Consider the following 26383-nt stretch of genomic DNA (forward strand, 5'->3'; position numbering starts at 1 on the left):
CTCTTGGTCAATCTTTCCTCACTCATTCTTTCCATGTGCCCAAACCATTTCAAAACACCCTCTTCCGCCCTCTCAACCACGCTCTTTTTATTTCCATACATCTCTCTTACCCTTACATTACTTACTCGATCAAACCACCTCACACCACACATTGTCCTCAAACATCTCATTTCCAGCACATCCATCCTCCTGCGCACAACTCTATCCATAGCCCACGCCTCGCAACCATACAACATTGATGGAACCACTATTCCTTCAAACATACCCATTTTTGCTTTCCGAGATAATGTTCTCGACTTCCACACATTCTTTAAGGCTCCCAGGATTTTCGCCCCCTCCCCCACCCTATGATTCACGTCCGCTTCCATGGTTCCATCCGCTGCCAGATCCACTCCCAGATATCTAAAACACTTCACTTCCTCCAGTTTTTCTCCATTCAAACTTACCTCCCAATTGACTTGACCCTCAACCCTACTGTACCTAATAACCTTGCTCTTATTCACATTTACTCTTAACTTTCTTTCACACACTTTACCAAACTCAGTCACCAGCTTCTGCAGTTTCTCACATGAATCAGCCACCAGCGTTGTATCATCAGCGAACAACAACTGACTCACTTCCCAAGCTCTCTCATCCCCAACAGACTTCATCCTTGCCCCTTTTTCCAAAACTCTTATAATAAATAAATATATATATATATATATATATATATATATATATATATATATATATATATATATATATATATATATATATACTCCTACGAATCCACGGGGAAAATGAAACACGGTAAGTTCCCAAGTGCACTTTCGTGTAATAGTCACATCATCAGGGAAGACACAAGAGAAATATAACAGTCAGTTGATATACAACGAAGAGACGTAGCTAGGACGCCATTTGGTAAACATACTGTCTTGGACAATTGCGTAGTCTAGCTCTGCAAGGGACGGAGGTCTAGTTATTATGGCTACCTGCGTCGTCGAAATACTTATCACGATAATAAGGTGGCTCTGTATAGACAGAGTGGTGACACCACCTGAACTACAGGCTCAAATCCCCCTATGGCTAGCATGCTTGTTTATGATTTCATTTCCCTGGCGACGGTTGCCACATTTTCTTAAAGTGAGGGAAGTTCTTGAAGGCAAGTGGTTGACCCTTAAGCTTGGTTCAACTTACGTTTGCCAAGCGGTAAGGTATGATTTAGAGGCAGACGTATAGTTTTATCATAATCTATAAGAGACTCAAACACAGATATACATAATCTTTCCGTATTGCTGTGTGTCGCGCGTGCTATCTAGAAACGTAGAGACTAGTATCAGGTGTTCCAATGATAGGAAGAGCTTATCTAAGAACTAATTTAGGGTTACGTTTCATGTACTACAGGCTCTCCTATCAGACAGGGAAATAAGATATTCCAAATTACATACGAGAAACATAAAAAACGCTGACACTGAAAACCACAGAAGATATTGTACTATTGCGTGCCATCTCTCTACCGAAACTGTGGTAAAAGTCGCGACACCAAGATTCAGGAGGATCCTGTTTACGACGTGCTAAATGGTTTCACACACCACATCTCCATCCTCAGTGTCACGTTACCAATCGCCTTCGAATACGGTAGGTTTCGACTCCTTAACACACATTAGCCCAGGATTATGCCCTGATATAACTGTTTCGGTATATAAACAATCAGCTAAAACATCTTGAAAGAAACAAAAAAACAAGTTATGATCTGAACACATGACCGACGTCGAGGTGGACTAGCATCGGACACATTTATCCTAATTAAATATTTACATGTCCACAAATATTGTTCTTTCCTTCTCTGAATAAAGCCTATATCCTTATCTTTGAATATGACAATTAATCAAGGGCTAATGACAACAAGAAGGGCAAATACAACCTGATTCTGCAGAGAAGCCAGCGCGAACGTTTACCCATCTAACAAGCAACGAGCAGAGAGAGCGAATGTGCTTTTGAACACCATAGCTCCAGCTCCCAAAATTACTGTTTTAGCAAAACAAGCACTTTTTTTGTACAGAAAAGTAACAATTACAATTTAAGCAAAACTTTAATAGTAATTTATATAAATAAATAAAGTCAGTGACATGATAAAAGAATAGAAAATCTATAACATTCTTTAAGTCTGTAAGAGAAAAGTTAACGGTATATTATGGGACATTATACAAAACAAAAACATTCTTTTTCAAGGTACAAAAAATTAAATACATAACATCTGCCTCCTCAAAAAACCATGTCATCTTTCAGGTTGACTCATAACCAGCGAGCATGCTGGACGATACATAAGCTACAATACTATCTATTTTCATTTATTTATTTATTTTGCTTTGTCGCTGTCTCCCGCGTTAGCGAGGTAGCGCAAGGAAACAGAAGAAAAAATGGCCCAACCCACCCACATACACGTCCACACAAGCAAATATACATACCTATACATCGCAACATATACATATATATACACACACAGACATAAACATATATACACATGTACATAATTCATAATGTCTGCCTTTATTCATTCCCATCCCCACCCCGCCACACATGAAATAACCACCCCTCCCCCCTTATATGCGCGAGGTAGCGCAAGGAAAAGACAACAAAGGCCACATTCGTTCACACTCAGTCTCTAGCTGTCATGTAATAAAGCACCAAAACCACAGCTCCCTTTCCACATCCAGGCCCCACACAACTTTCCATGGTTTACCGAGACGCTTCACATGCCCTGGTTCAATCCATTGACAGCACGTCGACCCCGGTATACCACATCGTTCCAATTCACTCTATTCCTTGCACGCCTTTCACCCTCCTGCATGTTCAGGCCCCGATCACTCAAAATCTTTTTCACTCCATCTTTCCACCTCCAATTTGGTCTCCCACTTCTCATTCCCTCCACCTCTGACACATATATCCTCTTTGTCAATCTTTCCTTACTCATTCTCTCCATGTGCCCAAACCATTTCAAAACACACTCTCCTGCTCTCTCAACCACACTCTTTTTATTACCGTACATCTCTCTTGCCCTATTATTACTTACTCGATTAAACTACCTCACACCACACATTGTCCTCAAACAACTCATTTCTAGCACATCCAACCTCCTCCGCACAACTCTATCTATAGCCCACGCCTCACAACCATATAACATTGTTGGAGCCACTATTCCTTCAAACATACCCATTTTTGCTTTCCGAGATAATGTTCTTGCCTTCCACACATTCTTCAACGCTCCCAGAACTTTCGCCCCCTCCCGCTTTCCATGATTCACGTCCGCTTTTATGGTTCCATCCGCTGCTAAATCCACTCCCAGATATCTAAAACACTTCACTTCCTCCAGTTTTTCTCCATTCAAACTTACCTCCCAGTTGACTAGTCCCTCAACCCTACTGTACCTAATAACCTTGCTCTTATTCATATTTACTCTCAGCTTTCTTCTTTCACACACTTTACCAAACTCAGTCACCTGCTTCTGCAGTTTCTCACATGAATCAGCCACCAGCGCTGTATCATCAGCGAACAACTGACTCACTTCCCAAGCTCTCTCATGCACAACAGACTGCATACCTGCCCCTCTCTCCAAAACTCTTGCATTCACCTCCCTAACAACCCCATCCATAATATATATATATATATATATATATATATATATATATATATATATATATATATATATATATATATATATATATATGCCAGGCCCATAGCCTAGCGGTAGCATTCCCGCCTGTGGCACAGGGTCCCGGGTTTGATCCTGGCTGTTGGAGGTTTGTATGTTCTATGAAGGTGCGCGTTCATATGCACTTTATTCGTATATATATATATATATATATATATATATATATATATATATATATATATATATATATATATATATATATATATATATGTGTGTGTGTGTGTGTGTGTGTGTGTGTGTGTGCATTAGAAAACTAGCGTTCCTACTATAATAGATATTTTGATGCCATGAGCGGGAACCACATGATAATGAAAGGTTTGATTGAATCAAAGAGTCTAACATTCATACATTCCTATACCTTCCCGAATTTGATTATTGCTGTGATCTGGTTAATACTGAAATCTACGGAACAATCCTCGACAATATCATAAATGATGCAAAGATAATATGAAGATAGCAGAATGCACTAAGCTTTCCTCCAAGAGAGTTGTTGAGGAGGAAGATTGGTATATGGTGCCAAAGCCTTTCCATGTCTTATATTCCTTCAATTTGATTTCTGAAATAGTATTAGATATACATATTTCATGAATGAAATGGGACATAGAAATACAGACAACTACTTTGGTGATGCTCATTACACATTGTGCACTACAAGACCTAAGTAAGGCAAGTGTTTCCATTCATCATGCGATATGTGAGAAAACAACAAGAAAATGAAAGGGCAGACTACATTCTTAAGAACTCTGTCCAAAAAAAGACATATACATACACCTTCCCTAACTTGAAATGGCCATTTCTAAGGAAATCTTATGGTGAAATATAAAAGAGTCAACATAATAGACTTTATTTCGTTAGTTGTTCTTGTAATCGGGTTAATGAAATTCTTGCAACGAAACCTAGTTAAGTAAAATTTCGTAACGGGTCGTTGAACATAAGATTCTAGATATAGCATATTCCGTTGTATTCCAAACAAAGAGACGACAATATCATAAGCTTAATAATTCCTGGGTGTTGGGGCTGAGGCGAGCGCTTTGGGCGGCTCTGGGGTGAAACAGAAATCATAAGAGGGTTGCTCCGCTGGCCTTCCAAGTGACATCATAAGTGGGCGGAGTCTGCCTCGACGTGTCACTTGACCAACGAACGAATGCACGAAGGAAAGAACGAATGCACGAACGAACGAACGCACACGTGTTTTTGGAACCCTCAAAGATGGATGTCAAGGTTTGCCTAACCCAAGATGGATGTCAAGGTTTGCCTAACGCAAAATGGATGTCAAGGTTTGCCTAACCCAAGATGGATGTCAAGGTTTGCCTAACCCAAGATGGATGTCAAGGTTTGCCTAACCCAAAATGGATGTCAAGGTTTGCCTAACCCAAGATGGATGTCAAGGTTTGCCTAACCCAAGATGATGTCAAGGTTTGCCTAACCCAAGATGGATGTCAAGGTTTGCCTAACCCAAGATGGATGTCAAGGTTTGCCTAACCCAAGATGGATGTCAAGGTTTGCCTAACCCAAGATGATGTCAAGGTTTGCCTAACCCAAGATGGATGTCAAGGTTTGCCTGACAACAACGGCAGCACAGATACGCGCCAGATTCAAATCATTGTTTACAAGACCATAGCCAGATGATGCTAGTAGCCATGCAAGACCAGGACAACTACTCATGTAGATCGCATTTTCATAAATTTCCACGGGATGAAGAGACAGATGTAAGGTGTATTTTTTATATGAAGTTGGTGAGATATTCATAAACATAAGGGTACTGTACTACAGTCATTGGACCTTGTTATTGGAATGCTGGCTGGTAATTTATTAATGTTTTTTGTGCTTGAGTAAGTTGTGATTGCTTTTCTACTGTTTGCATTTTATTATCTTAATGCACGGAGTGATGCAATTGCATTGGTGTTATGTAAGCTCTGCCATTTCTTTAGTATTGCTGATTTCCAGGATTTTTGTAAATTTATGATTTTTTCCCGTTAGGCTTTATGATTTTTGTAAATTTATTGGTTTTCTTTTGCTTTGTTTTCGTATTTGGTTATTCTATAATTTATTTGTTATATAATATCATTATGTATACTGTGATTGTTTTGCAATCTGAGTGAAGGTTTTGTTATATTTTTCCTTTTTATGTGTAATGAGCGATAGGTAGTGAGGCAAATTGTGTAGGTGTCCTAAGCTGGAGGAGGAACAGAGAGGCTGACCATTTTTTAAGAAAAGAAGTATTGTGTTTGTAAGTGAAGCTTTAAAGATAGTTAGGAGACTGTGTGGGCAGTTATAGTAAATGGAAATATCAAAAACTGCCGGAATCTTGGGCGTGTTATGGTGCTGTGTAACCAACCGTTGGTGTGGAGGTGTCTCCTTAATTTCGTGGCTGTTTGGCTGGTGACGCACAACCTGATGCTTTTACCTGCAGCTAAGGGCAGTCATCATCATCATGGTGTGGCACAAGACCTGGTGTAGATATTCTATGGCAACTTGACATTCTCCTGCTCTGGAGAACTACAGAAAATTTTTAGAGGTTAAAAGAAAGGGGTTGGATACCATTACAAAGCAAATACCACAGAAAAGCAGAAGTACCTTTGATTCAGTACTGCCTTCAAATTTGAAATAGAGCACAGTATAATGGATGATTGCAATTACAGGCCACACAGAGTTGAACCCACATAGATTTGAATCCAGTTTGTGACAGTCAGTCTATAGTCAACGCAAGCTGTTCATCTTCCATTGTGGGCTGGTCAACAAAATGGGTACCAGACTAGGGTATATGTATATATGGTGTAAACAAGGTGGCTCTGATTAGGGCTCTCATTAGCCTGTGCTGTCTCAGTTGAAAATTTCAGATAGAGCAAAGAGAACATTGAGAACAGTTTAAACGAATGATACTGTTAGATTTAATCAGGAGAATTTATAAAATGATTAGATATGTCAGGGAGGGTTAGTGACAGCTGTGTAGTGAGCCAGGACTTCATTGGTTGTCAAGTTCCACTCCTCTGACCCAGTTAGCTGTCTCTTATTTCTGCCTCACCCACACATAGACAACTGGCACTATTTCCATAAACATACAATCTCTCCTTGTCATAAAATTGGCAAATCTTAGCTCACACTGCTCATTCCTAACTCTAGATTTTCCCTCGATGAGCTTTAGGTGCTAGCCCTACAGTTTGGCAAAATAGTAGCAGTAAATAAGAGTAGTAGGAAGGAACATTTAAACTGCAGTTTTAGGTAGGAGCATTAGGTAGATGTAGTCAATAGGAACATTAAGTAGGAGCCTCTCCAAACAATGTGCAAGAGTTGCCCTTTGCGAGTTGCCTGTTAGGGGTGAGGCATAAAGGCTAAGAAGCAGAACTGGAGTTCACTAGTCATAGAGACTTGTCACCTACATGAGGGAGTTCCTGGAGAGGAACAGGTGTCAGAGATGTAGAGAGATACATTAGATATGTGAGCACTGGTCAACCAGTGCTTAACCTAACCAACCAAACCTAACCTAAAACCTAACACCTAACCTAAAACCTAACCTAAACGTAACGCAGCCTACCCTACCCTACACTAACCTTACCTAACCCTAACTTAACCTAACCAACCTAACCCAACCCCTAACCTATTCTACCCTGACCTAACCCAACCCAACCCACCCTAACCTAAACTAACCTTACCTAAAACCTAACCTAACCTAGCCTACCCTAACCGAACCTAACCTAACCTAACCTAACCTAACCAAACCTAACCTAACCTCACCCAACCTTTAGAAATCGGGCAAACAAAAATAAGCTAAAACGTTTGGCTCTTTTCTTCCTGAAAAAAAAAAAGAAAAGCGACTTCACGGCGACTTAATTCAAGTGTTCAAATTTCTGAATAAGGTCGTCAACGTAAATCACGAACATCTTTTCGAAATAAATGAAAATACGGTTACCGTGTTACCGTGACAGATGAAATAAAACAAAGCTGAAAGTTATAATACAGACGTAAGAAAAAGCTTCTTTTCCCATAGGTGTGTTGAGCAGTGGAATAAGCTACCGTCAGTAGTGTATGCTAGCAGTGTAATACCTTCAAAATGTCCACTTTCGGACTTTAATTCTAGCTGTCGCCTCACCCTGATGTTATATTTTCTTGGCATTTTTTTTTTTTTTTGTGGTACCTCATCTCTAACTCCCACTATAACCAGCAGCGAGGCTTCATTGTCAGAAATGTCAGCTATTTCTCAGACTGCCACGTGTTCCCAAAACTCAATGAGAAAACACAATATACTTGTGATTAAAAATGCTTGGTACTGTTACTTTCATTAAGATCATTCGAAAGTGCTGATTCAGAGAAAATGCAAAGAATATCATGAGTCAAAAAAAAAGTTTTGTTATATACAAGAATATATAAATTCTATCTATTTCCTTTTTGATTCATATAGTACATGCACAAACGAATAAAATTCAAGGGATACAGTTGAAAGAAAGTGTTTAATGTATTCGGACGCGTTGACAATCAGCTGGGAGAGGTTGTGTTTTATTATGACAGTAGGTTGACACTTGTGTCCATCCAGAGTGGATTGATGTGTAATCACACTTGAATATACTTCAGCAACAGCTTAGTGTGTGTATGTGTGTGTTCTTCTTGGACACTTAACAGTGCCTGACCAGCAGACTTATGTGTGGTGTTCTTGGACAATTAATAGTGCCTCGGCAGAAGCTGGAGGTGTGCTATCGAGCATTTGAGTGTAGTGTATGGCCAGCAGCTTCATGTTTTGCAATGTTGGATTGGTAACTGTTACAGCTTAACATGGATGGGATAAGTCGGTAAGTATATAATGAAGCAGGTAGTAACCTTTCTGATCCGCTAAATGTGATGCTGTAGTGTCAGCTGTTAGTGTTACATGTAAACCTGTTCTCAGTGAAATTAACATTAGTCGTGTTACGGGAAGAGTTTTAAAACATTGTTGCCATGTCTCATTACCTTTTATGTCTCATGTCTTCACTGCTATGTATGTATGCACACTCAAACACATCCCAGCCTGAGCTAGGTATAGTATTATGGATTCGTGATTGCCAGCAAAACTCCATTACATCTATGTTGAATGCTCCAGTTACGGACAAAAATACCACAGCAAAACATAATTACAATATACATAGAGAATTTTGAAGCGGAAAAAGAAGACAAGGGAAATCATCTAAGAATTTTGGAGAAAGTGAAAGTCATAGTTACTGTGAAAGACATGAGAAGGTAGAGAGTTCCAAAGCTTCGATGTGTAGGGAAAAACGCAGGTATCAAAACGGCCCACCCTTGAGTTGCCGATGGCCACACAATAATCATGTGATGCAGCAGTTTCCCGAGTATTGCATTATCTAGTTAACGGTGGGGGGCAGACAAGCAGCCAGCTCTTAGGAACAAAAACCAAAGTGATACCTATGGAAGAGGAAAAGTGAGCCAACTGCAGTGTAGGGCAAAGGGGGTCAAGTTTGGAAGTTAGCCTAGGACAGTTTGTTAGTCAGAATGCTTTCGACTCAGCTCTAAAGTAAGGATGCAAAGTTAGAACCACTCCAAATGTGAGAGCATTTCCTTGCATAAACGTATCAGCTGTTCAGGAGAAGAGGTTTTAACACCTAAACAGGACACCCTGTTTCTTAGAGGCAAACTTAGCTATTTCTGTAATGTGGGGTTTCCAAGAAAGATTGGATGTTAAAGGAATAGCAAGTATGTTCATTGAGTCAAGAGGTGGAATTACTGAACCCTCAAAGGAGAGACAAAGAGTTATGAGGAGTTTTCGATAGATGGGTAGAAATTGGGCTTTGGATACATTAAGCTGAACAAGATTTAGTGTACCCAATGAGATATCCTGTCCAAGTCATTGTGCCTTTTTCAGTTTTTTGTTGGGTAAGGTTTTGGTCAGGTTTCTATGTAGGGGCACATCAAAACCAACATTGGAATACTATATATTTCTTTTGCAGTAATGGTTTACGTTGTGGAAATAATAAAGAGAGAACATGATTTGAAACTTTTATTTTTTTGATAAGACTTGTGGGAAGGGTTATGAAACTATAGGAAAGGTCTGAAGATAGTTATAGTAAAAGTGGTTATTCAACAGAACCTATGAAAACACTATGTAACAACCTAACAGTTGTAAAATGTGCCCTTTTGTTCATACACACATCCCAGTGACTGAATCACAGAAAATTCCTGTTATACAATGAAATTAGCATTGGATATTGAGTGATATTCTTCTGAAATGTTAGCGTATTGTGGAGCGTTATTTCATTGTAGAATATTTCATGATGCAATACTTTAGTGGTGAGGATTATGGATATCTGGGAAATGTGGGGTTGAGAAAGCTAAATACTTGTAAAAAATCTAAAGATCCTGTGTACCAGTGAAAACCATGCAAATGAGATTTAGAGTAGAGACATGTCAACAATAATTTGGTTGGGTGATGAGGAATGTGTTATAATGGCTGCTTGTTGGGAGGTTGGCTGGTGGTGCAAACAGCCACCTGGTTTGTCATCTAAGTGTTGATATTCTTTGGCTGTTGACATGATAGTCTTGGATGTGTGTAGTATATTTTGACAAAGTATTGAAAGTTTAGATACAGCTCTGGTATCAGGGAGGTTAGGTATGTTTTCATAGGTTCTGTAGATTTTTCTTTTTTAATTTTTCATGTACATTTACATTAGATGATTGGTTATAGTCATGTTTGGCATGGCATTCATGTTAGGTTTGGATAATGAATGATGTTCATTGTATTGTTTAGGTAGCGCAGTTACAATTACAGAGCATTATAATCTTTTGAGTAATAATGAATTAGGCAGACATTGTAAGGGTTATGTATTCAAGGGAGTATATGAGGTTGATTTATGTAAAAGAAGGTAACACACTTGTAGTAAAAAAATCATATCAAGTAGTCAACATGTACTGAGGAAAATTTTTTTTCTTTTCTTTATTACATGCTCACCATGAGTAAGGTAGCATCAAGAACAGATGACTGAGCCTTAGAAGACAAAAAATCCATGCTTGTTTCCCTCTTCTGTTCCTTCTTTAGAAAAAAATAATAGAGGGGAGGATTTCCATCCTTCTGCTGATGGAAAAATATACTACCATGAATTTGGTCATCATCTGATGGGGATCACATAGCCACTTTGTGTGTTGTCTGACTTAGACAATTGGAGGCATTCAGTCGTGTGTGATTTGGATAGTTTGACTAGAGTAATGAATATTAGTAGTTGGTAGGCAACCATCTACCAGGAAGCTATGTTGCTAATACTACCTGCCTGGGAATTGGGAGGATTAGTGATGGCTGTGTAGTGAATCACTGCTTCAGTTGTTGTCAGATTGCACTCCTCTGACCCAGGTAGCAGACTGTTCTTTCTGCCGTGCTTACACATGGAGTGCTAGCATTCTGTTCACAAACAATATCTCCTTGTCACACACAACACTTGACAACACCTAACTCACACAACTCTTTCTCTGTAACTATTGGTCTTATACAGTGAGCACTATATGCTAGCCCTGCTTTTTAGCAAAATTATCGGAGCAAAGGATAGTAATAGTAGGCAGGAGTATTAGGCAGAGTAGTAAGTTGAAACACTAGGTAGATATTTAGGTAGACATTTAGGTAGAAGCCTCTGAAAATTGCATTAGAGTTTCCCCTCTACCAGTGGCCTGATGAACATGAGGCACTAAAGGTTAAATAGTGGCATTGGAGCTCAACAGCTATGGGGACTTATATGCCATGGCAACTTGCATGAGGGAGTTCCCAGAAGAAAGGGGCATCAGAGATATAGATACACATAAATGACCATTAAGTGAACCCTCAACCATTAAAGAGGTTAGGTAAGGTTTTTATAGGATCTGTACATTTTTTACATGAATTAACCCAACATATTCCCGAATGAACACTAACAAACCAAGGAGCACATAGTAGCTGCTGCTGTGTAAGTGTTTACAAACTATTGTGATTTGTTACTCTGTATTCAAGCATGAATAATTGATAATTGTTTTATAAGATGCTGAATGCAAAATTTATGAGAGAGAGAGAGAGAGAGAGAGAGAGAGAGAGAGAGAGAGAGAGAGAGAGAGAGAGAGAGAGAGAGAGAACCCTCATCACCATTAATGATTTTTTTTTCACTATGTTCTTTATATGTTTGCCTTTCTCCTTACACTTTTTCATAACTTTTGTTGTAGACTTATAGAGATGTTTAAAGAAAAGATAACATTAAAGCATTCTCAGACAGGGTGAACAGTGCATATAAAGTTTGTTGGAGGACAGTGGATACAGAATGTTGAATTTTGGCCAACCTCCAAACCACCAATCATATTGCTTACAAAGAGAAATGGGAATAATTTCACTTGCCATTTAAATCATCATAAGAAAGATGATGAATAAATGGATTATTATCAGAATTTTCAAATACATTGCGAATGCATTTGTCATCATTTCATTCACATAATTAGTTTTAAGTAATGAGACACTTGTCATTGGTTTGTTAAAGTTTCAAGATCATTCAAGAGAATATGATGCTCCAAACCATGTTTGCAACTTACTGAATTCTCTAACAATTGAATGTCATTGCAGAACAAAATCACTTGGAATTCAAAATGGTATGAGGCTTTTAGGCATTTTAACCCCACATTTCTCTGATAATGTTGCCATCACTAATGTATCCTAATGTAATATCGTAAGATAGTTTAAGGATTAAGTCATATGCAGAGGTATTGGAGACTTCTGATGGATGAAATTGTAAATCACATGTAGAGGACTGATCTATTTTCAAAATGCCAATATAGGTTTATTAAGTACAGGTCTATAGCACTACAGTTTATAACAAAATTGGACATAACAAGCATGGACATTGGGATTTTACAAATAAACAGGTTTTGTAAAGCTTTCAATGAAGTTCCTCATGACAGACTAATTTTTCTTTCATACATATTCGCCATTTTCCGCATTAGCGAGATAGCATTAAGAACAGAGGACTGAGCCTGAGAGGGAGAATCCTGGCATGGCCCCCTTCTCTGTTCCATCTTTTGGAAAATTAAAAATGGAAGGGGAGGATTTCCAGCCCCCAGCTCCCTCCCTTTTAGTTGCCTTCTGTGACATGCAGGGAATACATGGGAAGTATTCTTTCTCCCGATCCCCAGAGACAGTGACAGATAATGATAAATATATTACCATATTGTTTCAGTGACTCAGGACTAGAATAGCTATATTCATCTCTGTGAGGAAACAAAGGCTGGTGGTGCATGACTGGACTATTTAGAAGGAGAGCCACCTGTAGTAAACTCCAAGGGAGTGTACTCAGTCTTCAGTTGTTTGTGATATATATATATATATATATATATATATATATATATATATATATATATATATATATATATATATATATATATATTTTTTTTTTTTTTTTTTTTTTTTATACTTTGTCGCTGTCTCCCGCGTTTGCGAGGTAGCGCAAGGAAACAGACGAAAGAAATGGCCCAACCCCCCCCCCCCATACACATGTACATACACACGTCCACACACGCAAATATACATACCTACACAGCTTTCCATGGTTTACCCCAGACGCTTCACATGCCTTGCTTCAATCCACTGACAGCACGTCAACCCCTGTATACCACATGACTCCAATTCACTCTATTTCTTGCCCTCCTTTCACCCTCCTGCATGTTCAGGCCCCGATCACACAAAATCTTTTTCACTCCATCTTTCCACCTCCAATTTGGTCTCCCTCTTCTCCTCGTTCCCTCCACCTCCGACACATATATCCTCTTGGTCAATCTCTCCTCACTCATTCTCTCCATGTGCCCAAACCATTTCAAAACACCCTCTTCTGCTCTCTCAACCACGCTCTTTTTATTTCCACACATCTCTCTTACCCTTACGTTACTTACTCGATCAAACCACCTCACACCACACATTGTCCTCAAACATCTCATTTCCAGCACATCCATCCTCCTGCGCACATCTCTATCCATAGCCCACGCCTCGCAACCATACAACATTGTTGGAACCACTATTCCCTCAAACATACCCATTTTTGCTTTCCGAGATAGTGTTCTCGACTTCCACACATTTTTCAAGGCTCCCAAAATTTTCGCCCCCTCCCCCACCCTATGATCCACTTCCGCTTCCATGGTTCCATCCGCTGACAGATCCACTCCCAGATATCTAAAACACTTCACTTCCTCCAGTTTTTCTCCATTCAAACTCACCTCCCAATTGACTTGACCCTCACCCCTACTGTACCTAATAACCTTGCTCTTATTCACATTTACTCTCAACTTTCTTCTTCCACACACTTTACCAAACTCAGTCACCAGCTTCTGCAGTTTCTCACATGAATCAGCCACCAGCGCTGTATCATCAGCGAACAACAACTGACTCACTTCCCAAGCTCTCTCATCCCCAACAGACTTCATACTTGCCCCTCTTTCCAGGACTCTTGCATTTACCTCCCTTACAACCCCATCCATAAACAAATTAAACAACCATGGAGACATCACACACCCCTGCCGCAAACCTACATTCACTGAGAACCAATCACTTTCCTCTCTTCCTACACGTACACATGCCTTACATCCTCGATAAAAACTTTTCACTGCTTCTAACAACTTGCCTCCCACACCATATATTCTTAATACCTTCCACAGAGCATTATATATATATATATATATATATAATGTATATATATATATTTTCATACTATTTGCCATTTCTCGCGATAGCGAGGTAGCGTTAAGAACAGAGGACTGGGCCTTTGAGGGAATATCCTCACCTGGCCCCCTTCTCTGTTCCTTCTTTTGGAGAAAAAAAAAACGAGAGGGGAGGATTTCCAGCCCCCCGCTCCCTTCCCTTTTAGTCGCCTTCTATGACACGCAGGGAATACGTGGGAAGTATTCTTTCTCCCCTATCCCCAGGGATAGGAGAGAAAGGGATATATATATTTATTACCCCAGGGATATATATATTTATTTATTATACTTTGTTGCTGTCTCCTGCGTTAGCGAGGTAGCGCAAGGAAACAGGTGAAAGAATAGCCCAACCCACCCAAATACACATGTATATACATACACGTCCACATATGCACATATACATACCTAGACATCTCAACGTATACATATATATACACACACAGACATATACATATATACACACTGTCCTCCTTTAGTCATTCCCGTCGCCACCCCGCCACACATGAAACGACAACACTCCTCCCCCCGCGTGTGCACAAGGTAGCACTAGGAAAAGACAACAAAGGCCACATTTGTTCACACTGTCTCTAGCTGTCATGTATAATGCACCGAAACCACAGCTCCCTTTCCACATCCAGGCCCCACAAAACTTTCCATGGTTTACCCCAGAAGCTTCACATGCCCTAGTTCAACCTTTCCTCACTCATTCTTTCCATGTGACCAAACCATTACAATACACCCTCTTCTGCTCTCTCAACCGCACTCTTTTTATTACCACACATCTCTCTTACCCTTTCATTACTTAATTGATCAAACCACCTCACACCACATATTGTCCTCAAACATCTCATTTCCAACACATCCACCCTCCTCTGCACAACCCTATGTATAGCCCTTGCCTTGCAACCATATAACATTGTTGGAACCATTATTCCTTCAAACATAACCATTTTTGCTCTCCAAGATGACGTTCTCGCCTTCCACGCAGTCTTCAATGCACCCAGAACCTTCGCCCCCTCCCCCACCCTGTGATTCACTTCCGCTTCCATTGCTCCATCCGCTGCTAAATCCACTCCCAGATATCTAAAACACTTCACTTCCTCCAGTTTTTCTCCATTCAAACTTACCTCCCAATTTACTTGTCCCTCAACCCTAGTGACCGTGATAACCTTGCTCTTATTCACGTTTACTCTTAGCTTTCTTCTTTCACTCACTTTACCAAACTCAGTCACCATCTTCTGCAGTTTCTCATTCAAATCAGCCACCAGCTCTGCATCGTCAGGGAACAACAACTGACATGCTTCCCAAGCCCTGTCATCCACAACAGACTACATACTTGCCCCTCTCTTCAAAACTCTTGCATTCACCTGCCTAACAACCCCATCCATAAACAAACAACCATGGAGACATCACGCACCCCTGCCGCAAACCAACATTCACTGGGAACCAATCACTTTCCTCACTTCCTACTTCCTTACATCCTTGATAAAAACTTTTCACTGCTTCTAGCAGCTTACCTCCCACATCATATACTCTTAATACCCTCCACAGAGCATCTCTGTCAACTCTATCGTATGCCTTTTCCAGATCCATAAATGCTACATACAAATCCATCTGTTTTTCTAAGTATTTCTCACACACATCACATTGAAGAAGGAAGAATGGATTGAAAAAGATGTAGAGTGATTAGCGCTTGAACATAAAGGAAGGTGAAAGGAATTCATGGGATAGAGTAAATTTGAATAAAGTGGTATACAGGGGTCAACATGCTGACAGTGGACTGAACCATAGCATGTGAAGTGATCAGGAGAAATCATGTAAAGGTATGCGGAGGTTGATTGTGGATAGTGGACTGTGGTCTTGGCGCATTGCACATAACAGCTAAAGAATGGACATGAGCAAATTTGGCTTTTCTTCATCTGTTCCTGGTGCTATCTTACTAAAACAGAAAATGGCAAACGAGTATGGAAAAAGAAATTGTATATGATATGAGGAGAGATTGGTATTATGTTTGAGGAAGGACATTCTGCCTCTGATTGAAATAAAGCTCAAGGGTAAAGGGGAAGAATGTTTTGAAAATATCTTAAAAGTAAAGTCAGGGTTTGGTAAGAGGACAAAAAAAAGAGAAATAAGACCTAAGGAGTAGCACTACTCCAGAAGCAGGAATTGTGGGAGCATATAATATAGTGTAAGGAAATAAATTCTCGATTGACACTGGTAAAATTGAAAGTGGATGGCAAGAGATGGGTGATTATTAGTGCTTATGTAGAAAGCTCGTAAGAGGCAAGTGTTTTGGGAGCAGCTGAGTGAGTGTTTGTGCAGTATTGATGTAAGGGACTAGATATTGATGATGGATGGTTTAAATGCAAAGGTAATTAATGTGGCAGTTGAAGGTATAATTGGAATGCATCGGGTATTGAGTGTTATGAATGGAAATGGTTAGCTTGTTGAGTTGTGTGCCGATAATTTACTGGATATTGGGTTTATCTGGTTTAAAAAGAGGGTTATACTCAAGTATACTTATGTAAGTGGCACAGATCCTCATTAGTTGTGTAATTGTATGATGAATCTGGGATTTTTCTGGGCATGATTTTGTTTTAGATACCCCAAAGGTCATTTTCACTCATTATGGTTTCACAAAACATGATTTTATACATATTTAAGTATTTTGTTTGCATTATGTATATGCAAATCATTTACCTAGACAGTGCATTATTTACATAGATAAATGAAAAATAACCATATTGTCATGAAAAATGTAAATAGCACAGGAAAAGAATTTTTCTTTTACAGTAAAGTTGTTTATAGTAGTGACACTGTACATCATACTCAATGAAATACTGATGGTTGCACTCTGATTAATTTTGGGTGTCTGTGATGTGTGATATTTTTTCTAGCTTTCTTAGGTTCCTCATGTATTTGGAATAAGTAAAAAGACTTATTTTCTAATGGGTAAAGAAGGATCCATGATGGTTATAGAAGTTATGCTGAGTTGATGACTTTGGCAATGTTCAGTTCTTTCCTGGTAAAATCAGTTTTTGATTGTTTAATACTGGTGTAGAAGCCTGTTGTGAATTTTTTCATCGATATTTTATTTTGCTTATTCTGATGGAGAGGTTATTTTGCAGTTTCTCGTTGCTTTTGCTGGAACCTGGAGAGATTTACTTTGAAGATTTTGCTGCTATTTATATTCTCCCAAATGAAAGTACTGAGAATGATGATGGGTGGGAGAATAAGTTTGAAGATGGCATGCTGAGAGGTAGACTGAAGGTAAGGTCATTTGCCTTTGTTTGGCAACTTTTTAGTTGATATCACAAAGTTATAAGTTTGTTATGTGTACTAAGTAAATTCTGTGGTGGTGTGGTGATTGAGAAGTTGGTGGTATACATAGAACATCACACTGGGTAGGAAAAGTGTGGTTTTATGAGTGGTGGAGGATGTGCAGATCAGTTGTTTGTTTTGAAGGATTTGTGTAAGAAAGGAAAAGGGAGGGAGTAGTATATGGCATTTTTGTGGATCTAGAGAAAGTGTAAGGAACATTTGGTATGAGAGGCAATCCACCACAAACTGAGGTTTCATCAAAAGAGTGAGGCAAGAGTAGGAAGAGAGGAGGTTGAATGAAATTGTTGGAAATGAAATGTTTGAGGACAATATGTGGTGTGAGATGGTTTGATGGAGTAAGTAATGTAAGGGTAAGAGAGATGTGTAGAATTAAAAGAGTGTGGTTGAGAGAGCGAGGGTGTGTTGAAATGGTTTGGACGTATTGGGAATGAGTGAGGAAAGGTTGACAAAAAGGATATATGTGTCATAGGTGGAGGGAACAAGGAGGAGTGGGAGACTAAATTGGAGGTGGAAGGATGGAGTGAAAAAGATTTTGAGTGATTGGGGCCTGAACATACCGGAGGGTGAAAGGCGTGCAAGGAATAGAGTGATTTGGAATGATGTAGTGTACCGGAGTTGACGTGCTGTCAATGGACTGAACCAGGGCATATGAAACGTCTGGGGTAGGCCATAGAAAGGTCTGTGGGACCTGGATGTGGATAGGGAGGGAGCTATGGTTTCAGTGCATTACACATGACAGCTAGAGACTGAGTATGAATGAATGTGGCCTTCGTTGTTTGTTTTCCTGGCAATGGACTAAACCAAGGCATGTTAACATTTAAGGTAAACCATTGAAATGTCTGTGGGGCCTGGATGTGGATAGGGAGCTGTGGTTTCGGTGCATTACACATGACAGCTGGAGACTGAGTGTAAATGAATGTGTCCTTTTTTGTCTGTTTTCTTGGCGCTACCTCGCTGAAGCAGGGGGTAGCAATGCTGTTTCCTGTAGGGTGGGATAGTGCTAGACGTGGATGAAGGCAAGCAATTATGAATATGTACATGTGTATATATGTATATGTCTGTGTGTATGTTTGTATATGTCTATATGTTGATATGTATATATGAATGTATATGTGCATGTATGGCATTTATGTATCTATATGTGTATATGAGTGGATGTGCCATTCTTCATCTGTTTCCTGGCGCTACCTCACTGATGCGGGAAGCGGCGATCAAGTATGATAAATTAATGAATAATCCCTAAATGCAAGGGCAACAAGCAAAAGTTGCATTTCTCCTCTCTCAGCACCACAAGGTAGCAAGTCATATCATCTGACTTCTAAAACTCTACCATGCTGCCATACATGTGATATACCCACCAGAAGCAAGGAAAAGGATTTGTTCATCTGATAAAACCTGTTGCATGAAAGTCATACACTTAACAGTATCTTATTTCTTATTTTTTTTGGAGACTGTACATGCTCTTCAGTAAACTTCCTAAGTATTTAAGTTACTGCTCTTTGCTTATATCACTACTGTTATATTGCAACTTTAGGTCAAATGACTATTGCTGTTTCAAAAAGAACTCCTTAGAGCTCCTGATGGATAGGTTCTGAGGTGGTTAGTATTTTTGGATGACTTATATTGCTAGCTTTTCTCAGGTTTGCTCAAAATCCCTGGTGTTTGACTCCAGGGACATCCGTGCTCCCATCATAAAGTTTCCTTATCGCTCATTTGAAGCCATTGATGAGGGCAAGACTACTCGGACCAATGAACTGCTTTATAGGTAATGTTTTTCTTACTGTTCACTGTAAATCTGTAAATGAGTGACAATTGTTTCTTAAATCACTGTCAGCAAGTCATCTGACTATAGATACAGCATGAATTATTGCTTCAGTTTTGATCTATCTTACCTTTACTTGTCATTCCTTGTCTTGTAAGCAAAGATGTATTTGTTCATTGTGCTCACTGTAACTCACTGTTTAACAACAATATTATTTTCAGTGAGGGGGAGCAAAGCATAATAGAGTTGACATGCAGCATGACCGTAGAGATGTTGGAGGGTGGGGTTTTACAGCCATACAAATTCTGCAGGGTAGGTAGAACTGTCATCATTATCCTTTTATTCTTCAAAAGAGGTAGAATTGTTATGAGGGAGAGGAAAATGTGAGGCTGAATTATAATAAGCTAATGTAGAATACCATCAGATTTCAAATCAGGAGATACCTTGACTCTCTGAATGGTACAGTTGATATGCAGTGGGTCACTTGCCTCATTATTGAGGAGGCTCACTCCATTGCTTGATGCTGTGCATCTTTAACTTTGAGAGGCAAACATTGAGTTTATATGTGTATGAATATGTTGAAATTTATCCCTGCCTGGAACAGATCCCCTTAACTAGTGATATGATCTTATATTTAAGGACATCTAAATTCACTCAGTGTAGTTGCAAGACTCTACTTCAGTTATGTTTAACTCTTAAATGTAATGCTGCAAGGCACCATCCAGGGGAATGCATCTCCTCAATAAACTGAAATTAGCCACTGCTAGACCTCTGGCAAGATATGAATTTTACAGCTTATTTGTGTGTAAATTAACTTCCAAATCTGATAATGTTCAAAACAATTGCCAAAGCAATTAATGCTCACTAGAACATGAGCATGGTTCAAAAGTGAATATTTTGTCAACATCCACCAACATTACTCTTTTGCAAATGTCCTCATAAAGAGCACAAGGGCATTCACAAATCATATTGTCATGCCATAAACTTTTCTCCTGTTCTAGTTGACAGATTTTAGTAAAAGTAGTACCAATTGATTCCTTGCACGGTGAACACTTGGTAATGGAGTGGTTTGCCCTGAAATTTCCTTCTGATTCAGAGTCCTGCTGATTTTATGGAACTTAACCTTGTTAAAGTAGAAGGTGCTACAGGTAAAAACCTACACTTTGTATAAACCCAATAGAGTCTAAGGAATCTATTGGTAACATTTTTCATCAAAAGCTTTCAACTAGAACACATGCATCTGCTTTTACATAAATTACCTAAGTAATTTGCCATGTTGGTAGCTACACATATGATGCATGTGTTGATAGACATCTTTACAATGGCTGTTTTGAGATTATCATATTAACTTATTTTAGGGGGTGTTTCATGGATTTTGATATTTTGAATTTTGACCAGTTTTCTTATTATATAACCTACCACAATTTTATTTTTTCCTAATACAAAAAATGAATTCAAGTGTTAATAACTGAAGTCCTTCCACTGATCTGTAGTGATGACATTGCTCTGCATAAGTGTATGTGGTGTATTGTGATCTTTGATAATGTTAATTGCAGGAAGAGCACAGCCACTTATTTCAGCTGATATATGCCGAAGTGTCAGAAGTCTTGCCAAAGATTTGCCAGCTACACAGAGCTTCTACACTGCCTCCAAATGATCAAAATACAATGGTTAGTTATAGAACTGTAATGTTTTCCTCCTGAGATTTGTATGAAATGTAACAGTAAAATGCCTAGCATTTATCAGATTGTTATGATATTGCTTAAAGGGAATGAGGTTCAACATGGTTTCTTGCAATAATGATGCAATGTTTGAGATTATGGAGGGAAAGTACGGTGTCAAGAAACTGGACAGATGTTCACAGTTTGTGTATGTGTGCAGTAACTTTAGATAACCCATTCTCTTGCACTGTTGAGAAAACTTGCAGTTGGTAGCTGTTATTCTGCCCATTAAAGGGTTTTCTCATTCTACATGAAATAGTTTCAAAATATTCAGCAAGCAGTAGTATATGTTTTTTTTTTTTCTTTTTTGCTTTGTTGCTGTCTCCCGCATTTGCGAGGTAGCGCAAGGAAACAGACAAAAGAAATGGCCCAACCCACCCCCATACACATGTATATACATACGTCCACACACGCAAATATACATACCTACACAGCTTTCCATGGTTTACCCCAGACGCTTCACATGCCCTGATTCAATCCACTGACAGCACGTCAACCCCGGTATACCACATCGCTCCAATTCACTCTATTCCTTGCCCTCCTTTCACCCTCCTGCATGTTCAGGCCCCGATCACACAAAATCTTTTTCACTCCATCTTTCCACCTCCAATTTGGTCTCCCTCTTCTCCTCGTTCCCTCCACCTCCGACACATATATCCTCTTGGTCAATCTTTCCTCACTCATTCTCTCCATGTGCCCAAACCATTTCAAAACTCCCTCTTCTGCTCTCTCAACCACGCTCTTTTTATTTCCACACATCTCTCTTACCCTTACGTTACTTACTCGATCAAACCACCTCACACCACACATTGTCCTCAAACATCTCATTTCCAGCACATCCATCCTCCTGCGCACCACTCTATCCATAGCCCACGCCTCGCAACCATACAACATTGTTGGAACCACTATTCCTTCAAACATACCCATTTTTGCTTTCTGAGATAATGTTCTCGACTTCCACACATTCTTCAAGGCTCCCAGAATTTTCGCCCCCTCCCCCATCCTATGATCCACTTCCGCTTCCATGGTTCCATCCGCTGCCAGATCCACTCCCAGATATCTAAAACACTTTACTTCCTCCAGTTTTTCTCCATTCAAACTCACCTCCCAATTGACTTGACCCTCAACCCTACTGTACCTAATAACCTTGCTCTTATTCACATTTACTCTTAACTTTCTTCTTTCACACACTTTACCAAACTCAGTCACCAGCTTCTGCAGTTTCTCACATGAATGAGCCACCAGCGCTGTATCATCAGCGAACAACAACTGACTCACTTCCCAAGCTCTCTCATCCCCAACAGACTTCATACTTGCCCCTTTCCAAAACTCTTGCATTCACCTCCCTAACAACCCCATCCATAAACAAATTAAACAACCATGGAGACATCACACACCCCTGCCGCAAACCTACATTCACTGAGAACCAATCACTTTCCTCTCTTCCTACACGTACACATGCCTTACATCCTCGATAAAAACTTTTCACTGCTTCTAACAACTTGCCTCCCACACCATATATTCTTAATACCTTCCACAGAGCAGTATATGTATATTTGAATATTTAGTGCAGAATTGATGTTATATGTGGGACTTAACATGTCCTGAATTCTGTTAAACTCATAGGCTTATTTTGAATTTTTTCACTCTTGCACAGGTAGATTATTAAAAGCTTTTTCCCAGAATTCCATAAACTTCCAAAAAACATGCTCCAATACCTTGAAGATTACTGTTGTCTTGGAGTAATGTACCTACATGTATATGAGTACCTACAATGAGATTTTGCCATGAGGCAGGGCTGATGTGTAACACTTACTTTGCTTACTTAATAATACTGTTTTCTTTTGCTGCTTTGCGTAATGTATAAACCCTCCCCTTTTTTTTATTTCAATTTCTAAAAGAGGAAACAGAGGAATGAACCAGACAGGGAGTGCTCCTCCTCTTCGAAGGCTAAGACTGGGGTGGCTAAATGTGTGTGGATGTTACCAAGAAGAGAGGAGAGGAGGGATATGTAGTATATTGAGCAAAGAAATGTAGAGGTTCTGGCTCGGAATGAAACAAAGCTTAAGGGGTAATGGGTAATAATGGTTTGGAACTTTCTTTGGAGTAATGTTGGGCATTGGTGAGTGGGCAAAAGTTAAGGAAGGAGTTGCAATACTCCAGAAGCAGGAGTTTGGGAGTGTATAATGGAATGTAAGAAAGTGCATTCTAGTTTGATGTGGGTAAAACTGAAAATGGATGGCAAGAGATGAGTGATTATTGGTGCTTATGCACCCAGCCAAGAGAAGAGAGATCATGAGAAGCAAGTGTTTTGGGAGTAGCTGAATGAGAGTGTCAGCAGTTTTGATGTAAGAGACTGGATCTTAGTGACAGGTGATTAAAATGTGAAGCTAAGTAATGTGGCAGTTGAGAGTATATTTGGGATGCTTGGGTAATTCAGTGTCATGAATGGAAATGTGAAGAGTTTATGGAATTTTGTGCTGAAAAAGGACTGGTGATTGGAAATGCTGTGTTTATAAAAGAGGGATATACACATTACACATTAATTGATGAGTGTGTAAAAGAGAGACTTTTGGATGTAAATATGCTGACTAGGGCAGGTGTTGGGATGCAAGGATGAAGATTTGTAGCTGTTTTCAAAAAAAGAGGAAAAAGGATGTCGAGGAGAGAAGAGTAGTGAGAGTGAGTTTAGAAAGAAGACTAGTGTGAAGAAAAACTAGGAGAGATTGGGTGTAGAGTGGCAAAAAGTGGAAGTAAATGAAGCAAGGGGGTTGGGTAAGGAATGGAAGGTATTTAGGGATGTAGGGATGACATATGCAAGAGATGCATGTGGCATAAAAAAGGTGGGAGGTGAGCAAATTAGAAAGGGTGGTGAGTGCTGGGATGATGAAGTAAAGCTGCTAATGAAAGAGAAAAGAGAGGCATTTGGGCAGTACTTACAGGAAAGATGTACAAGAGAAAGCAGCAGGAGGTCAAGAGGAAGTTACAGGGGTTGAAAAAGAGGGCAAGTGAGGGTTGGGATGAGTAATAGTACACTTTAGGGAGGATAAAAAGATGTTTTGGAAAGAGATACATAATGTGCGAAAGACAAGAGATCAAATGGGAACAACAGTGATGGGGGCAAAAGGAGAAGTGATAACTGTTAATGATGAAGTGAGTATCTTGAAGGATTGTTGAATGTGTCTGATGATTCAGTGGCAGATGTAGGGTGTTTTGTTCACGATTGCATAATGCACCGAAACCACAGCTCCCTTTCCACATCCAGACTCCATGAAGTTTTCCATGGTTTACCCCAGACGCTTCACATGCCCTGGTTCAATCCAGTGACTGCATACCTGCCCCTCTCTCCAAAACTCTTGCATTCACCTCCCTAACAACCCCATCCATAAACAAATTAAACAACCATGGAGACATCACACACCCCTGCCGCAAACCTACATTCACTGAGAACCAATCACTTTCCTCTCTTCCTACACGTGCACATGCCTTACATCCTCGATAAAAACTTTTCACTGCTTCTAACAACTTGCCTCCCACACCATATATTCTTAATACCTTCCACAGAGTATCTCTATCAACTCTATCATATGCCTTCTCCAGATCCATAAATGCTACATACAAATCCACTTGCTTTTCTAAGTATTTCTCTCAAACATTCTTCAAAGCAAACACCTGGCCCACACATCCTCTACCACTTCTGAAACCACACTGCTCTTCCCCAATCTCATACTCTGTACATGCCTTCACCCTCTCAATCAATACCCTCCCATATAATTTACCAGGAATACTCAACAAACTTATACCTCTGTAATTTGAGCACTCACTCTTATCCCCTTTGCCTTTGTACAATGGCACTATGCACGCATTCCGCCAATCCTCAGGCACCTCACCATGAGTCATACATACATTAAATAACCTTACCAACCAGTCAACAATACAGTCACCCCCTTTTTTAATAAATTCCACTGCAGTACCATTCAAACCTGCTGCCTTGCCGGCTTTCATCTTCCGCAAAGCTTTTACTACCTCTTCTCTGTTTACCAAATCATTTTCCCTAACCCTCTCACTTTGCACATCATCTCGACCAAAACACCCTATATCTGCCACTCTATCATCAAACACATTCAACAAACCTTCAAAATACTCACTCCATCTCCTTCTCACATCACCACTACTTGTTATCACCTCCCCATTTGCCCCCTTCACTGAAGTTCCCTTTTGCTCCCTTCTCTTACGCACTTTATTTACCTCCTTCCAGAACATCTTTTTATTCTCCCTAAAATTTAATGATACTCTCTCACCCCAACTCTCATTTGCCCTCTTTTTCACCTCTTGCACCTTTCTCTTGACCTCCTGTCTCTTTCTTTTATACATCTCCCACTCAATTGCATTTTTTCCCTGCAAAAATCGTCCAAATGCCTCTCTCTTCTCTTTCACTAATAATCTTACTTCTTCATCCCACCACTCACTACCCTTTCTAATTAACCCACCTCCCACTCTTCTCATGCCACAAGCATCTTTTGCGCAATCCATCACTGATTTCCTAAATACATCCCATTCCTCCCCCACTCCCCTTACTTCCATTGTTCTCACCTTTTTCCATTCTGTACTCAGTCTCTCCTGGTACTTCCTCACACAAGTCTCCTTCCCAAGCTCACTTACTCTCACCACCCTCTTCACCCCAACATATATATATATATATATATATATATATATATATATATATATATATATATATATATATATATATATATATATATTTATATGGATCATAGGGTGGGGGAGGGGGCGAAAATTTTGGGAGCCTTGAAAAATGTGTGGAAGTCGAGAACATTATCTCGGAAAGCAAAAATGGGTATGTTTGAGGGAATAGTGGTTCCAACAATGTTGTATGGTTGCGAGGCGTGGGCTATGGATAGAGATGTGCGCAGGAGGATGGATGTGCTGGAAATGAGATGTTTGAGGACAATGTGTGGTGTGAGGTGGTTTGATCGAGTAAGTAACGTAAGGGTAAGAGAGATGTGTGGAAATAAAAAGAGCGTGGTTGAGAGAGCAGAAGAGGGTGTTTTGAAATGGTTTGGGCACATGGAGAGAATGAGTGAGGAGAGATTGACCAAGAGGATATATCTGTCGGAGGTGGAGGGAACGAGGAGAAGAGGGAGACCAAATTGGAGGTGGAAAGATGGAGTGAAAAAG

General features: G+C 39.7%; 1 protein-coding gene across 3 annotated transcripts in view; it reads left to right on the top strand.

Annotated features, from left to right (window-relative positions):
• Positions 1–5301: 5301 nt before the first annotated feature.
• LOC139752232 (protein FAN-like) overlaps positions 5302–26383 on the top strand; it is a 162566-nt gene continuing 141484 nt past the window's right edge. The window contains exons 1-5 of one of the 3 annotated variants that reach the window (XM_071668259.1): positions 5302–5405; positions 17491–17632; positions 19345–19469; positions 19688–19778; positions 21023–21136. In XM_071668259.1, the coding sequence (XP_071524360.1) occupies positions 5317–5405; positions 17491–17632; positions 19345–19469; positions 19688–19778; positions 21023–21136 (561 nt within the window). In that variant the 5' untranslated portion in view covers positions 5302–5316. Of the gene's footprint in view, positions 5406–8141; positions 8476–17490; positions 17633–19344; positions 19470–19687; positions 19779–21022; positions 21137–26383 lie in introns of those variants that run through there. The other 2 variants (XM_071668260.1, XM_071668261.1) reach the window with 2 other exon arrangements.

The sequence above is a fragment of the Panulirus ornatus genome, chromosome 12 (genome assembly GCF_036320965.1).
Source record: "Panulirus ornatus isolate Po-2019 chromosome 12, ASM3632096v1, whole genome shotgun sequence".
In the NCBI taxonomy this organism is placed as follows: Eukaryota; Metazoa; Arthropoda; class Malacostraca; order Decapoda; family Palinuridae; genus Panulirus; species Panulirus ornatus.